The 18,134-nt window shown below is 31.2% G+C and overlaps 3 protein-coding genes across 3 annotated transcripts; all 3 read left to right on the top strand.

The window, feature by feature from the left end:
* Nucleotides 1–1,257: 1,257 nt before the first annotated feature.
* Nucleotides 1,258–2,725, top strand: Bma-mrps-17 (conserved hypothetical protein,hypothetical protein; the record flags this gene model as incomplete). Its single annotated transcript, XM_001894134.2, has 4 exons — nt 1,258–1,320; nt 1,489–1,582; nt 1,926–2,134; nt 2,546–2,725. The coding sequence occupies 4 exons, from the start codon at nt 1,258–1,260 to the stop codon at nt 2,723–2,725; spliced, it is 546 nt and encodes a 181-aa protein (XP_001894169.2).
* Nucleotides 2,726–3,327: 602 nt separating this feature from the next.
* Bm1985 (Ribonucleases P/MRP protein subunit POP1 containing protein) lies at nt 3,328–10,172 on the top strand (the record flags this gene model as incomplete). The annotated part of the gene is made up of 15 exons (XM_043077472.1): nt 3,328–3,429; nt 3,554–3,775; nt 4,084–4,275; nt 4,744–4,931; nt 5,349–5,559; nt 6,562–6,689; nt 6,949–7,168; nt 7,399–7,482; nt 7,798–7,885; nt 8,001–8,164; nt 8,447–8,654; nt 8,801–9,021; nt 9,141–9,232; nt 9,522–9,698; nt 9,986–10,172. The coding sequence occupies 15 exons, from the start codon at nt 3,328–3,330 to the stop codon at nt 10,170–10,172; spliced, it is 2,484 nt and encodes an 827-aa protein (XP_042933406.1).
* A 1,129-nt stretch (nt 10,173–11,301) lies between these two features.
* Nucleotides 11,302–16,203, top strand: Bma-lnkn-1 (FG-GAP repeat family protein; the record flags this gene model as incomplete). Its single annotated transcript, XM_043077471.1, has 10 exons — nt 11,302–11,481; nt 12,081–12,206; nt 12,537–12,754; nt 12,905–13,051; nt 13,539–13,761; nt 14,073–14,260; nt 14,436–14,689; nt 14,940–15,038; nt 15,353–15,513; nt 16,060–16,203. 10 exons carry the CDS (start codon nt 11,302–11,304, stop codon nt 16,201–16,203), a joined length of 1,740 nt encoding a protein of 579 aa, XP_042933405.1.
* Nucleotides 16,204–18,134: the final 1,931 nt, after the last annotated feature.

The raw sequence follows: 18,134 nt of genomic DNA, 5'->3' as shown, positions 1-18,134 counted from the left end.
AATATTGTAATTGTATGGTTTATGGGATTGACACATTGATATTGTTTCTAGGATAACTATTGAAGATCTATTAGTTTATGTGGAAATATTCTGGATCCGGAAAAAAATTCTGCGAAAATTGGGATGGACGATATCTCATTGAATCCACTTCTTTTTTGAAACAATGTGTTAGAGTCAGTCCTGTCAATAATCTTTTGTGGTCGAAATGATAATTCAGATTTTTTGTGAAGACTGGATTTTTTTTGTCTCCTACGGTTGTTTCATGTATTAAAAAACTTGAAAACTTACCAGATAAAGTGTAAAAGCGAATGTTTTTAATCTTAGCAGCTGTTTCTTTGCAATATATTGATACGGAACAAGTTTCCAGGGATTTTACTGCTGAAGAAAGTTCAAGTGATTATGTGATAGTATTTTTGAAGGGATTGAATAGATTGAATTGACAAAATGTGTTAACATGATTGAGTGAGAATTGTTTTGGGGATGGATGATTAATGCTTCTTTTGTTATGTATGTTAGGTTAGGTATCACTATTCTCTAATAGTCAGGAATCCCACTTGAGAGGATCAATATTAGGTAGTAAGATCTGGTTTTCTAATTTCATGATATCAACACAGAACATTTCAAAAGTTACAAATGTTTCAGATTTAAGGAAGGTAAGACAGTGGTAAAGTTATGAGCTATGAATTTTGCAGCGCAATTGTTAAAGATGGATTCTGTGCTTTGCATAGTCACTCGCGTAAGTTCCTCCTAAAATACGATGGATGATTATAGAATTTGCAGAGCTAGGTCGATTTTCTTCTAAATCCGATGGATGCATTAGAATTATAGAAATGGTAAATTATTTAAGTGTATTAAGTAAAGCATAAAGAAGGAACTATGAAAGTACTAAACTAGTGTTGTACTTTTTTTTAAGTACCCAGGTTTTTTTTTTTTTTTTTTTTTTAAGATTTATCGCTGTATAGCAGTTCTATGTCATATCATTAACAAGTAGCCCTAGGTTTTATTACATAACCAGAGATATAAAATATCCATCTGATGTTTCAAACCGAAAATTTTAGCTTGCAATAAGTATTACTGTTTTTAATCCTTTCATTACGAACTATCTGTTTTTATTATTAGTATGCAGTCTTAAATCAAAATGAGAATCTAAGAATAATTAGTGAGATAATTTCTCTTAATCATCTACTACTAATGCTATATTATGATACATCAGTTTATTTTCAGCATAAGACCGAACTATCCAAAAACACACTAGATATGTTGCTAGGAAAGGTATTAAAACACACCTATATTGGTAATGATAAAATTCCATGTGTCCAGGTAAAGTGAGATCCTTCATTTGAAATTAGTTTGACAAATGTATTGTGATTCTTAATCCTCATCACAGAATTAGCTATCATAAGTTAATGATCTTTTAATGAAAACTGTTATATTCATGAAATGATATATCCACTATGAAAAATAATGTAGTTGTTATGTCTTTTATAGGTTCGATGTCGATTGAACGACTTCGATGAATATATTAAGAAATATTTCTCACGACCTATTGATCTATGGGCATTAGATCCAAAAAATACAACAGGTAATTTGTTCGTGACTTGAATTACAGCAAAAAATTTTTATGATTTACTGAACAGGGAAAATTTATGTTACTTTTTCTGAATGTTTTGCTAGAAATTTAGATTTACATTTGCATGGAGATTACTTTTTTTAATCATCTCCCTTCATCGAATATGAGTTTTGCAAAAAGGGTAGGGATTTTGATCTGATTGTTATTCAGAATTTTAAAACTTCATGCATCAAACTGCGCTGATTTTTATCTTGAGAAGTATTGATCACGTTGATTCGGTGAACATTAAAAGTGCTAGCATCGGATTTTGATAAAATTATGATTAGGATGGAACAAGTAACTGATGGATTTTCAGGATTGGGCGATACTATCTTAATCACAAAATGTGATGTAGATAAACGACCAGCCAAATTAGTGACACATATTGTTGATCGAGTTATGTTTAAGTATGGTAATATTATCGATCCGATCACTAAAAAACGAATAATTAAGGAGAGATATGAGGACGACATCAACTTAGAGACAAAACTAGTGAAGGAAATTATCGAAGAGCCATCTTCATATGTATGAATTCTTTCCTGGATTATTTTATGCAACTTCGAATTAGAATGTGTTTAAAATGGACCATTTAATTTATCCAAGAAAAACTGACAATTTACTTCAATAGTCTGTTAAAGGGCGATAATAGAACAAATACCCTGAAACTCCAAGAATGAATTACCAAACCAACTAAAGTATTTTTGAATATCTGTTTGAGGGTCAATAATAACGCAAGTCTAAAGAAGATGCACAGTGAACGAATAGTTAACATTGAAATATTGAATCTGTCTAGTTGATAACATAACTAACATTTTTTTGCGCGTTTTATATTCTCTTATGTACTTATCAATTTATTTTAATGCTATAGTTAGCTATAAGTAAAACCTTCAATTATTTTCTTCAATTCGAGGAACAGAATGAATTTTTTTGCTTTAGGATGTATTGTTATTCGAAGAAAAACGGGACATACAGTGGCGGAGGTTAAACACCCGTAAAGTGGCTATAAGTCAACGTGAGTTTTCGAAACGGGGACGTTTACTGGCAAGACAAACGGTCAAAGATGTTAATAAAGAAAAGGAAGAAACAGTGGAGGAGGATAAAGGACAGGATAATTAACGATGTCAACGGAATAATTAACGATCAATAATTAACGACAAAGTAAATTAAATCTTTTTAGGTTGATTTTAAGTGAATTTAAATTTCATATTAACCCTCTCAGTTATTGAAGCATTAGAGCTTTGTGGCGTTTTCATATTTTTTTAAGCAATTGTTTCTATATAGTGACAGTATGTTGCATAACATTTCTCCTAAGACATAACATATCTGACCAAAATCTTTTTCTTGTTCACCAATGTAAAAATTTGTTGTAATCTGTTACATTTTCTTCAGTTGTTTGTATATTTGTTGGTTTTTCGCTAATTTATTCCAACCTTCATATGTGTCAGCAATTACTTACTAAATTTTAAGTTTTCGGAAAATAAATTTTGATATAACTGCGTTATGAATTTTGTTATTCATTCGTAAAAGTCTTACGAGTACTTGAGAATTTGTTCACTAAATCATACTGCCAGAACAGGTCGTTCTGCGATTCAAGGACTTTCATAATTGCTGAGGTAATTGCCAGTAAAAAGCAAAAAAATGTTGTGACGCGAGCAGAAGTATTAGCATTCACTGTTAAGCACTTAATTAGGTATAAATGATTGAATATCATTTCAGTAATGGAGGAAAGTGAGGGAGATGACCACTGTCCACGACCACGTGGTGTTAATGTAACACATTTGGTGAAAGAGCGGGTAAGGCAAATTGCGGAGTTAATCCAGGTTGGTTTTTGGAAATTTTTCACAAAAAAAAATTGTAAGGCATTAATACTCATATTAGGTTGTATAAATTGCTTGATAGTGATTATTAATTTTTACATGGGAGAATGAACTTGTGCTTTCCAAGGCCATCGATAATCGCGTATTAATATCGGGAGAGGTTACCAAGGGACCTCGTACAGCAGTACAGCGTCTGCCACGTCATATGCGTCGTCGTGCAATGTCCTATAATATCAAACGCTTCCCACGTATGCAACGTCGTTTTGCAATTTCAGCAGTTGCAGCTTCGAAACATCGTCAAAAACCACCTAGTCGTTTTTGGAGAAGACGGCCAAGAAACCTACTTCTGGTGATTTTTCTATAAGTACTTAAATTGTGGGGACCATTAAAAGGATACCGAATATAACTTGCTAGGTGGATTTATTCTGCGCACAAGTTTATTGGCTGTTGTTTTCGGGCAGTGTTGAGTATTAACTTCAATTTTTGCTTTAACACTGATATGAGCTTACATATGTTCAATGACCAACATATCTTCATGAATCAATGCACATTTATATATATTGGTAATACTGGTGGTCTTCTATTCGATAATCGCAGCTCGCTTTAATTTGTGAATTTCTGGTTTACTCACAATTTTTCTATAGCTACAAATTATAGAATTATATCAGACGCCAACGAAAGCATATATGGCTTGAAACACATATATGGCATGCAAAACGTTTCCGAATGATCCAAAAATGGGGATACAACTTGCCCTTCTGCAGCTATCTGCGATCTTTTCGACCGTCACATCGTGATGCAATGCGTCATTGTGTTATTCGAGACGTTAGCTTCTTGTGTTGTTTTCAGGTAAATTCGAAATTTTTATCATTTTTCTTTAAGAAGGTGGATAATTGCTATCGGTTGTGATGGTATAAATATTCTGACCAAAACAAATCAAAATTCAATGTCGCATGTCTGTTGATGGTGTAGCCATAAGTTTTGTTACTAGCTCTCCAAGCTGACTCACAGCAGTACCCAATTTTTGTGTTTCATTAATGAAGAAGTCTTTTCTGCTTGTTTTTATCTAAATGATTGAATATAACGAATTTGAAGTGTATTCAGAATATTCAGTAGTTATAATAATCAAGAATCAATAATTCAATAATATTTAAATAGACCATTAGATCGGATAATTAACGCAGTATATGTTATTTAAAATATCTCTGGTATCTCTGGTAAAAATCTTTGGTAATTCAGTAGTTATAATAATGCAAGCAGTAAATTTATAACCTTATTTGGCTTACAGTTGTTCTACAATATTTTTCAATTTTTTAGATAATTGGAACTAGCCAAGCATCAATAATTAAGCTGTTGTGTAACATTTGTGCACCTGAAGTTGGCTCAACATTTGCATCCAAAATTGCTTTAGATGGCCGTTTTGAGATGCCAGTTATGTTATATGAACCAGGACACTATCCGCGTGGTTTTATTGCACCTGCTAGATTTTTATGGAGTAAGAACAAGTAAGTTTTTATTCTTTTTTTACATATTATATTTAATCAAATTTTTCTTTTGAGAGTTACTTCATCTGTTAGAATTCTCCAGTGCTGGGCTACTCCATAGCTCGCAGATCTTTTCATTTCTCACTGATTTGTTGCTAAAAAATAACTCATCGATTGTTTTCTAAAGTCAGTTATTAAGTCAATTGTTATATCCTTCGTTAAGGTTTCTATAAGAATTGAAAAGGTTTAGGTGACAGGATAGAAAGAAGCGGTTCATTTGGGAAAAATCATTTTTTTTTCTTTTTAAATGTTTGAATTAGTATTAGTATAACTTAAAATTTGTTTTTTTCATCCATTAAATTTTAAAGTGATATTTTCTCAATATTGAATTTGGAAGAAATTCAAGTTCCTTGGAAGACAACAATCATATCTTTTCAGGACTGATGAAAAATACACATTAGCTGTCTGGACACATCCATCTACCAGTAAAAATGTATTATCAAAATTCACCAATCTGCTAAAATTGAAAAAGAATGATCAAGTAATGGATCTTACAGAAATAGACAAAATACCACGTAGCATCGATGAATGGAGATTACGTAATTTGCAAATGAAAACAGATGTCTACGTAAATGATAAGGGCTTAAAGGTACAGTGTTTTGGGATTGCCGCTTAATAACAATTTCTTCTTTCATTAGTAGTAAACTGATTGTAGCCAAATGTTAGACTTAAAAGTGAGGGATTGAAAATTTGTAGAGATTTGTTAGGGAAGTTTTCTTGGTCAAATGTGTTATGTGAAGGAGCCTGTTGTAAAATATTTTATCGCTAACAACAACATATTGAGCTAGATATTGATAATTTCATAGAGATGCCATCCACGAGCATGGGATAAAGCAGAAGAAATAAGCGAATGCAAGATATTATTAAAGGATTCAAATGAAGGGAGATGTATGAATGTGCTAAGCACACTGCTAATACTAGAAAAATGACTCAGGCAGTTGGTTTAACTCCTTATATAGTGGGCAATAATTTGCAACAAAGTCATGATTACAGCTTGTAAGGAGCTGCTACTATCGGGCATAGTTGGTTTTTTAACATTATGTCAGTTACTTATAAAAATGATTGTTAGACTGAAAGATTTATACAGTATTTCGACATTGCAAGTAGGTTTGGTTTAGAAAGAGCTGATAGCTTTTAACAATCGAATATAAACTTGTAGATTGAAAGATCTTAAGAGTAAAGGTAAAACTGGGAACAATTTTTAACACATTAGGCGATCCACATATTCGTTAATAAAGTATAACATTCTAGACAATGCAGACAAGCTTAGCTACAATTGGAATATAACATAAACGATTGCTTACATAAGATATAAATTGGAACAGTTCTGTATTTGTCTAAGGAATATTCAAATAAGGCAGTTTGGAATCTTGTGGATTCAATGCATATTTCTTTTGAATATTATAGTATAGTTTTTCTGGTATGGAGATTATGGCGTATTTTCATTTTCTTTAAAACTTTTTTTTAATCACAATCAACCTCTAGCTTCCTAAGATTTGTTAATATAATTTGGTTGTGTAATCATGAAATTCACTTATGTAATTTAAATTTTGTTGATTATGCTAGGAAGACATACTGAATTATTTTTCAGCTATTGGATTTAAGCGATCAGATGGTTCGGTTCAGATTATATGGTCCCAAATCATTTGAAATATTGCGTGAAGTTCTTGCTGTTGTCGACGAAAATGAGCTTAAGGATTCATGGATGAAAGAATTCATGTTAGTCTTTGCATTCTTTGTAGGTAATGAAAGTGGGAATTAATGTGAGTGTATGAAATTCTGCTGAATATAATTTTTCTTCGGACAATTCTAATGCCTTTAGACTTCCGTTGCAGTCTTTGAAAAATGATGAAAAAATTCTAAATGATCAGGATATTAGAGGGTTATTTATATATGAGCCATTTAATGTTCAAAAAAAAAATATATATATATATATATATAACAAAGAGTGGGAAACGCAAACTTCTATTAGTTTTAGGTTAAATAACCAGTGTTGGAGAAATGAATGCAGCAGGCATAGTCCCGGTGAATTTCCTGATGGTACCGTTTTCAGTTTGCTTGTGGAAGATCCTAGATTAAGTCGACCGTTGAGAAAGATAAAGCCAGCTGGAACTAATGGTTGTTCAGCAAAATCATTAAATGTTGGCAGTTTACCAATTCCACTGAATAACTTTTGGAATTATGAAATTCGAAGAAAGGTTTGAATTTGATATTGGCTTTCTGTTAAGACTGTGCTGCTAAATGGAAACGAAGGATTATAGTTGGATTAAAATGTTTAATTTTTACTAATATAAGTAGAAAATCTAAGCAGTTATGGGTTAAGATTTGAAGCTACCACTGACGTTTCATATGGTATATATTTAGGCATTGTTCGGTTTGCAGGTGCATTACCGTATAACATTGTCCGGATTGCCGCATTTTATTCCAGGCCCTTGAAAAGAAACTGACGGAAACGGATTTGCAAAAAAAGCGAAATACGCAACTGCAGCCAGTAAAAACATCTGAAGCCAAGGTTTTGTTTGCAGTTTTTGTAAATATATAATGTTTTAGTTGAGATTTTTTTGCTAATTTCTTTCTGTTTGTTATATTTGTCGCATAACTAGCATTTTTCGGTTGAATTTAGATTTTGCACTAACAAATATAAAAGTTAAACATAATTAATGAGGCATATTATTCCACACTTGAGCTATTACTCTCCAGTTTTCCTATTGTTAGGTTCTAAACATCACAATACTTAAAAAGTAAAGGCAGCCACTCTTAATCCTTCGTTACCCCTCCTAATTTCTATATGCTTTTTGCCTCGCCTTAATTATTATTTTTGTTTTAGATACCAATACTCTTAATAGTTCGGAATACGGGTACAGGAACAACAAATCCATTCACTGGTTTAGATCTCATAACACCATCAGGATTTGGTAAATTTCTTATTTTTATTATTTTCTTTGCTTCATTATCTTTATTGAAAATTTTGAATTGTATTCAAGTGACTTTTTGCATTTTTCTCTTTCACTTTCTTATATTTTTTGAAAGGCTTGGAATTTTGGCTTGCAATGCAGTATGGTACTGCGAGAAGTATTGGACTGAAGGATCAAAAATTTCTGGAATTAGAATCGGGCCGTTTTAATTTTCCTGCTGATGTGCCTGATTGTGATGCGGGTCTTAATGAATTCAAGGAAGAGTACATTAATCTGCAGGTATTCTGATGTTGGAAAAACATCGCAAAAGCATTTATATTGTTTTCTAAATGATTATTTCATTTATGTTGTTAATTATTTCCAAAAAACAAGCGCATAGAGAGACTAAATTGTAATTTTTTTAATAATTAAATAGAAAAATTGTCAGTCCTTAGCAGTTTTTGATCTCATGAAAAGGACATCCTGATGTCCTTTCTAATATTACAGTTGCATGATATCGCGGAAAATAATGTATTGATTCATAAAATAGTTCTTTGTATTATAAGAATGTTTTATTTGCAGGAGAAGTACATACGACGGCCACATAATCGCAGAGTGAACTATTGGAGCAGCTTATCAATCAAATATCCTTTTACATTTCAGTTCTCTGAACTATCTCATGATTGGCTCGAGAATTCGGGCTTTCAAGGTAGTCCATATGTTATACGTGATCGTCGAACGCTGTTGACTATTGAGAAATGGTTGGCTGGGAGAGGACCAATGCCAGAAGGTTATTCTTTGATGATTTCTTTATTTAAATTTACAATCGAAATTAATTCTTTAAGTGGTATTTTGGAAATTGATTTTTAAAACTAATTTACGAGGAAAGTCTAGACTTATCGAATATAAAATATCATTTAAACTTTACAATTTCAGAATCTGTTATGAATTCTGCAGCATTAGTACCCGTATGTCTTATATCAACAACATTAGGTCGTCCACAGCGATTTTCATTGATATGTGCGCCAATTGATGAAGATTTTATGGTTTTAGCGTCAAAAGGCAAAAATACTATGCAAATCATCGAAAAACCACAGAAAAACACTTTAAAATCAGTATTTGATAACGAGGAAGATAAAAAATACCAAGAGGATAAGGTAATTAATGGTTTAATTATTAAATTGAAAAAAAGCGCAAGTGATATAAGTTTCAAACCTGCATAAGGTTATTTGATGGCTTAAACAATCAAATGCATTTTTACATTTGTTTATTTTAGAATGGACTAGAGGATTTTATTTCATTGGATATTACAGCAAATGAAAAGCACATATCGTTGAATTCACTTTTTCCTGATAAAGAGATGTTACGGTAAGCGAGCAAAAAGCAATCCGATGTCAATATATTAAACTTTTAATTTTTTTACAAAAATTTTTATTGTTTCTCTTTTTATTGGCCTGTTTGTGATCCGGTAATTACAAAACGTCAGGCTCTTTTTTTTTCATAAGTTTCACTATAACTCATCTTTTAAAATTTGTCCCGAAATAGATCGGATGATGAAACTTTGTATTCAGATTTAATATTTACTCTTCCTGAATCGTCATTTTATCATTGGAAATAAAACTATGAAAAATAAATTGTTTGCAACTAAATATTACAGGAAACGAAAAGTGAAGCAAAAGAAGAAGGAGAAGAGAGAAAAAGCGAAAAAAGCTAAACGATTGAAAAAAAATTTGGAGAGTAATACGTTGAATTCTACTTCTGAACTGCTGGCAAATGATGCAAAAGAATTGGAAAAGAAAGTAGAACCCATAAAATACAGTAGTAGCTGCTCTAGGTAAGCAATTGCAATATTAGAAAGATATTCAAGTCCAAATTTAGTTAATCCACTTTGGGACTATTATTTAAGCCGAGTTGTCTTATAGTTCAGATTCTGTTATCGTTAATTTCTTCCTTGTAATTTCAAAGTTATCTGTTAATCTGATTTTGCATTGGAGCTAAGTAGTATTATCTAAAGTGTATTTCCGTTTGTAATACATTGGGATATGAACATTTTTTTTTTTTTCTGCACGTAAAAAGAAATCGACAACTAAATGTGACAGGAAATAAATTCTAAATTTACAGGCCTATCATTGGCAGGATTGTACGCGGTGATTATTCATTCGTACATGGAAGAGGCTTTGCTATTGGGTACTGTTGTTTGCCGGCTTTAAAACGATTTTATCATGGTGTTGTACTGTTCCGAAATGTTACATCCAAATACTATCATCCGGCTCGAATTACCGTTCTTAAAACCCAACTAGATTTGTAATTTATTGTGCTAAGAAATTTGCTGCTTTAATTAAAGATTTGCTTCACAGAGCGTGTATTTTATTGTTTTCTAAACAAATTTAAAAAGAAACAGAATTTTAAACACTACATTTGATTCTGAAAAAGGTAAAATGAAACAAAAGAAAACTTTCATACTTGTAAGTTCGGGTAACTATTATACCAAATTCTTCAGACAGAAACTCGAGAAATTGTTGTACATTGGCACTGTTTTTCTTTTTTCATTTTTTTTTGTTATCATAATTATTTAATGAGGAAAAATAAGAAACGTACATTTGTAATAATGGTCTGACATTTCAATTATTTAAATCATACTTGAATGATATATGTATGCGAGTATGTGGACGTGGATTTTAGAAAGGAAAAGCAAAAACAGCAAATCAGTATAAAACTGTGAATTTAATATAATTTACTGCATTAGATTAAAAAAATCCAAGTGGAACCATTACTCTTAAGTTATGGGATGGTCAAGGTTGGTGTTTATTTGTTTTCTATTACATTAGTGAAACATTATTCTGGAGCATAGGAGAATTCATCTTAAACCTCTGAATCACTGAGTTTGGTCAAATAATTTCTGGTCGGTGACAGTATCCCTGTTTGACTATATCTCAGAAATTATTCCAAAAATCGCCCTGACGACTATCACTCTGTTTTATTACTGAATTATTTGCAAATAGTTCCCGCAAAATAATTAAAGTGCTAAACTAATTAGTATCAGTTTTATTAATTAGTATGCCTTGTAAAGGTTAACATTTATGAAATTAATTTGCAAAAAGAATTCAACGAATGGCTGTTCGCATATAGTACAACCTTCCATCTCACTTCACTTCACTCTAACTCACTGCACTGTCACATTGTCACCACTCCAAGTACCACTTCTCTTCCCGATCCCGCATATGCACTGCTCATCAACCGATCATCAGACCATCAATCTACGTCCTCTCCTCTCGAAATGCACGTCAATGATCCACGGTTCGGCCTTACGCAATAAATATCACTTACTTAACGTATGACATCGTAAAGCATTGGCGTAATTTTCTACGTAAACTAGAAATAGAAATATCTGGTGACATTTACGTGTTATCAAGATTGTATGATTAGTATTTTAGGTAATGTGGTGGTTCTCGGTGAAATATCCATGGAGTACACTACTTATATTTTATGTGATTATGCATGCTATATATGTTAATGGAAAATTAAAAGGTCGTATATGTGCGTATGGTGACATTGATCGTGACTTATATACCGATATCATTGTTCAGGATCATGATCGATTAAAGATTTATTTCCAGGTTTGATTTCATTTCTCTGTCTGAACATTGAATTTTTAATTTATTGTTAATCAACTAGTATTTTACCTTTATTTCATACTACTTCATTTTATTATTTCACCTCAGTTCACCTTTAATTTTACCTTCAGTTCACGTTATCTAATTTTGCTTCTACTTCAGCTTATCTAATTTTTACTTCACACTGTTCTACTACTTCATTGCTATACTTCCATTTTAATTTTACTCCAATTTTATTATATTTTCAACTCACCCTAATCCTACTACACTTTGTTTTGCTTTGCCTTATTTCTTATGGTTGTCAGTGATTACTATCAAGCATTTTAATTTAATTAATGTCTAATCAGTCATCACTGTTTCGAATTGAAAATCAGTTATCTTTTAATAACAAATTATTTTTTAAATGCTGGACTCTTTTTTAACACAACAGTAATTTCTCTATCGTACTAGCGCTAGAAAAGTGAAATATGTATAATCTTTCTCGCTTCACTAGCTTTAGTAAATGCTTACTTTTCACATTTGGTCATTTGGCTACTTTTTATGGTAATTTTTTTTTCTCTCTTTATAATACAATGATGCTTATGAAATTCCACTTGTTTTAGAATGAAAATGGCGAATTTTTCGAGGCAGGACAAAATATTAACCTTGGTTCATCACACACTGTTTCATGTGCAGTTGGCGATTTCAATGGTGATTCAGTGCCTGACATACTGGTTTCGAGGAAGAATGTTCGTTATAATTAGAGAATGAAATTTTAGATAGATGCAATAAGTGTATGAAATGCCATTTTGCATGAATTTAGTCATTTGTTTCTTTCCATTTATTTTCTCAGTTCATAGTTTTTATGATTCTGATTTTACTTATTGAAAAATCGAAAATTTTGCAGTATTTTGTAGATCTTTAAGTCTTATTTGGAGAAATGTGAAAATGGAAAAAGAGTTGATGTTTATTGATAGAAACGATATTTAATTTTCATTGTCTAGTCTCACGTTGGTTATATTTTGATGAGTTCTGAAGTTTGGTTATATTGAACGACTAGAAAATCATTCTTTTTTCAGTCCAGTGGCCAGAAAGGTTATGAATCGACTGTGTATATATTTTCATATAATACTTACAAACCAGTTCATTTAAACGCAACGTTGCTGGATGAACTATCGGTGATGGATGTTAACGGTGATGGTATCAGTGATGTTGTGGGATTTTTGAATAACAGTTCCTTATTTTGTCAGCTGGGTTCAGCAAGCGAGAATTTTTCATCCTGTGAACATTTTTTCAAGTAAGTTATTTGTCTGGTTTAGAGTATTTCTTTTTTCTGTCACTTATAGTATGAAACTTGATATCTACTTTACTAGTAATATGTGAAGACTTATGTCTACATGTTCTTTTGTACGGTATTTTTTTGCTTTTCAATCGAGATTTATTGCAGTGCATCTGGTAAAATGCCCAATATTGTCCCATATGAACACTTTTTGCATTCCTTTGTCGATATAAATGGTGATTTAAGTGCTGAAATAATATTTGGTACCGAAATTAACAATCGTTTAAAAATGCAAGCATGGAAAAGAATATCAAAGTATGGTTTCGAACTCAAAATATTGATTTTATTTAATTTGTTGTTGGAATTTTAAAGAATAAAGTACTGACGTAGTTAATAATAAAATCAGCTTTACTCCTTTGCTAAATCTAGGTTTGTTTTTAACTGGCACAATTGACAGGTTAGGTCTTTTCAATTCTAGGAAGATGTTTTACTTTTTTATTTATTTATTTTTGTTCTTGTTATTTATGATAAAAAAAGTAATCTTTATATAATTCTTATACAACAAAAATTAATTCTATGAGATGTGTTTGACACCATGTATTCGCATGCAGTATTCTGAGAGTTGTTGCTCTATCTTTTACAAATTGCGTTTCGGTAAACTTTTAAGTTACTGTTATAATCTGAGTTTTTTCCAACTTTTTAATTAGAAGCTTGTTTATCGTGAATATTTTATTGTTTTGTGATGAATGTTGTATTTAACTCTTTTTGAATCATTTTTTTTTAAATCTCATACTTGGTTTAGTGAAATGTGGGAGTTAGATCACGCGCTTATTGCTGATTTACCAAACGGTTCATGTCCTACAAATTACTTTGGTGCTGTATTATTTGCGGATTTTGATGCCGATGGACTCGTAGATATTGGTTTACCATGTTGTGCTGATGTAACGTGTCGAAAAGTAGTAGTAATCAATATGTGGAACCACTATATCGGTGCATGGCAAGATTTCCACATTACTGGTCTTGAGGTGAAGTAACATTTTTTTGTTACTTTGTTCAATACATTTTTCTATAAAAATACTGGCACTCTGAGAGGAAGTGTTTCTTATTTTTTGCTTATAACTTTGTTGCTAGATGTCACTCTTTCTTGTCCTCACTGAATTGTTTTTTTTTTTTAAACTGTCGTTATATGCAGGATGAAACAATATTGGTGTCTTAAATTTTTAAACTTTTGAGTTTACTGTATTGTTCCAAAGCATTGAGAATTTTCCTTCATAGTTATAAATATGGATACAAAGAGAACACCTGAAACAGAAGTTATTATGGCCTATGTTTCTAGGGTTCCGATTTGGTATCCAAAAGAGATGAAGGAAATGTTGTTTTTCGTGTTGGAGATTTTTCACTGGATGGATATCCTGATTTAATAGCACTTGTGACAAGTTGCAAAGATAATTTAGTTTACTGTATTTCAAATCCAATGATTTTGGAAAATGTGCCATGTACTGATTGTATTTCCAATGCTTCCAGGTATATTTATGAAAATTTATCACCTAACACAGCTTCATGAAATTCCATGCTAATTATATTTTCAAATTCATTGTCTGCATTTTCTGGAAAAGAATTGAAAATGCGTGGATGATGGGGAAAGTATTTTAAGACATTCAGGTATCTCTTGTTTTGGTACTTATTTCATTTTTTTCAGAAGATTTGAATTGAGAACAAGTCCCAGGCTTATTCAGCCTGCTGATGTTTCGTTAGGTCAGATTCAGCTAGCGTCTTTTTTTGATTTGAAAGAGGATGGAACTCTCGATGTGTTACTTGAATATAAAGATGCTGATCAAAGTATGGCTGTTGATTTTATTAGATGTGAAGATAAAGGTGATACGACATTCCTGAAAGTGCAAGTATTTTCAAGCTCATGTGATCAATTCTGTGGTTCTTCAAAAACAAAAATAGGTATTTAATCATAACTTTAAATCAAGAACTTCTTAATCAGAATATAATAAACCAGCTTTGTTTTTCTGTTTCAACTTATGAAACTGTATTCTTGCTGAATTCCAAATAAACATGGATTATGGTAATGACGATGATAATAATAATGATAGATGATGCTTATCCTGAACTTTCTTTCTTTCTGGAACTGGAATTGCCTGGCATGGTGCTTGTGTAATGTTCAGTATGTCCGATTCATGGGGTCACGATCAAGTCGGCTCACAGTGTCAGATGCCGCAGACAACACATCGAGCACTTCATACACCATTTGCTTTATTCGGTTTGGGAAGATCACCAAACTTTGTTGATTACGGTAAATTTATTTATTGAAATTACTTTTTGATTTTTGTTTCATGAGAAGGTGGTTATAAATGCTTTGTTCTGGGGGTGGATATTAAATAATATTTACAATTGTAAGCTAGGTTTGCCGATTGTAGGAAATTTTAAAAACTTGAAATTGTACTTTTGATAGTAATTTTTTGCAGAATTCCACAGTGATTTGCATTACAACTAGTAGTTTTATGTCTCGAACTATTGGATAATTTATTTTTAACTTCAAACTTATAGATTTTGTCCTTTCATTTTGCAACTGTGCGAAAGATATGAAGTTAATGCAAAGTTTTGCAGTGCACATTGGCTCTCCACGTGTGCCTTTGGCAGGTAGTCTGCATTACGGAAATCAGCATTATTACTTAAAGCAAATTGTACCGAATTCAAGACTAATTGTTGTTCCACCTAAGGGTGATGGTGTTCATTGGCAGAGTAGGCTTTATCTTACTCCTAGTCAGGTTCGTTTTTCCGATGAAAAATCTACATTTTAGAAATTTAGTAATAATTTAGTAATTTTAGAAATTTAGTTAATTAAAATTGATTAATACTAAAAGTTTTAGTATTAATCAATTTTAACTGTAGAAATTTATTCTAGAAAGTCGGATATTACTTTCTGAAGTCTTCTAGGCAGGCTTTATTCTTAAATGATTTAAAGTCAATTTTTTTTTTTTTACTTTTTATACGTGACTTTATTCTTTTTTTTAAAAAAATAATTGTGTCGCTTAGAGGGTAAAATTTACTGGAACAATAAAATTTATCTTTATTCCATTTTCATTATCAAGGATAATTTTCTCTTTAATAACAGTTGGAAAAAAAAATTTGTTCTTGCTTTTTGGTACTTCAGTATCATCTCTACCTAACTTTGTAATAACGAATTTCAATAGCAAAAATATGAGTTTGTCGACTTTTTTTTTTTTTTTTAATATTCATTTCTTTTATTCTTCTCTCTCACTTCTCGACTTCAACAAGCATATAAAGAAGTTGTAAAAATTAATTAATTTCAGTTGATAAAGCAGTCACTGATGGTATTAGTATCAGTCTGTATGATACTGTTATTGGTGGTTGTATTTTTGCATTATCGTGAAAGGCGTGCTGACAAACACGAACGACAGGCACAGTCACATCGATTCCATTTTGATGCCATGTAATTTTAATTTGGAACAATTGTAAGAGAGCTTTCATAAAATCCTTTTCAATAATTGAAGATTTTATTGTATATGTCTTAAAGTATAAGGATAGTGTCCAACGAAAGCTGAATGAGCTTTCATTGTGATGAAGGAATAGCATATGGTTATCTGATATCAAATCTTGAATGGAACATTCTCTAGAGCTTTAACCATCATGACTATCAATGTATAAGTCGTGTATCCAAATGCGCTAAACATTGATAGCTTGAAAATGATGGCTGATAATTGGTCCTTTTCAGTTAGAAAATTTTTTTTTCTTCTCTATTCTTATCTGATTCTGTATTGTGCATCCTCTACCGCCATCACTGTAGAAATACGATGCTGAATAGTGGCATTGTTTGAGATGTTGATGTGATTTCACTAATACTATATCGCGATTGTATCTCAATTATGCTTCCATTTCTTTAAAATATATTTAAAAGATTTTCTGTAATTTTCAAGGGATAGATATTTTGAGTTTACATATTGAAAGGCGTTTCCGTGCAATACTCTAATGGATGTGCATGCTTGTATAGTATTGTATAGTATTCTTACCATTATTTTATTATCAAAACGGTGATAATGTTGTTTGTGTAAACTGAAAATAATCAACTTTGCTTAATATTTGTGATCGAAGCTATGATGTTTCAAGCTCAATCCATCAAAGTAATATTTCGTGATTTCTAACTGTACATATCAGCTTTTTGATTAGAAAAAGGTTGTACTGTTTTTTTCTTTTTTTTTAATTAAACATTTTAGCCTTTTTCTAAATCAAACATTTATTTTTTTAATCAAACATTTTTTTAGTTAAAATTTATTGCGTTTTAGGTGATAATTTTTTTTTTACTTTGATTGCACACCGTTAACTGTAGTACCCACAACTTGTAACCATTTTGATAACAAAAAGCTCTAATAATTATTGGCCATTTTGTTTTTCGTATCAAGAAGGATCAATCATTACCGGGGGAAGAAAGATCATATATTATTCGGCAATTTGTTCCGATCGTTGAGCAATCACTTTAGTTGATATTCTTTTTTTTTTTCTTGGTTGTATTTGATAAGTAGCTATGATTTTATCTTCTCTATTCCTCTTTAATTTGATATTTGCAGTAAATTTCTGTTCTTTATTTTTTTAATGTGTTATCAGCAATTTTCATTTCGATTAAGAGAAAAAGCATATAATAGAAACAATAAAAGATTAATATCACATCCCAGATGTTTTCTTCATTTATCGTCTAACTGCTACAGGTATTTTCAGCAGGAAAGAAAAATAATATCAGAAAGTATAAAAAAAGAATTTCTGATTTTACAAAATTCAGTCGTCCTATTGATTGGTCTACATAATTATCAATGTGATTTAATCGTAATGAATTTTCTTTTCCTTGATATCTCGTTAGAACGAATAAGCACTGAGAATCCGCACAAATATGATCGGTTATATGTGATATAGACGAAGTGTAAAGGAGTGAATAAAACGAACTGTTAGGTGGCTGATCTAATATGAAAATGCAATGTACACAGTGTATCATCGATTAGTTTATGACTGTGAGATGATGTATGCAGAGTTTGGGATGTTATGTTGTCATTAATATACATAAGGAAGGGAATGAAATGTGACATTCATTACTTTAGTTTAGTTTCATGGTGTACTATTCATTTTCCTTTCTTTTTCATTTTTAATATCGTAAATTTCTAGATTTTTCACGTCGATTTTTGCATTCATAAATGGTAGAGAATAAATTGAGAATAAAAACGTAATAAATAAATTGAGAATAAGAACGTAATAAATAAATAAATTGAGAATAAAGAGAATAAAAACGAATAATTATTCGTTGTAATTATTCATTGCTTTTTCGAATTAGTGGATTTATGTTAATTAGTTTCATTGATGGCTGTGATTTGTTTATCATATC

This window comes from Brugia malayi (assembly GCF_000002995.4).
Source record: "Brugia malayi strain FR3 genome assembly, contig: Bm_v4_Chr1_scaffold_001, whole genome shotgun sequence".
Lineage (NCBI taxonomy): Eukaryota > Metazoa > Nematoda > Chromadorea > Rhabditida > Onchocercidae > Brugia > Brugia malayi.
This window is presented reverse-complemented; position numbering and strand designations above follow the sequence as displayed.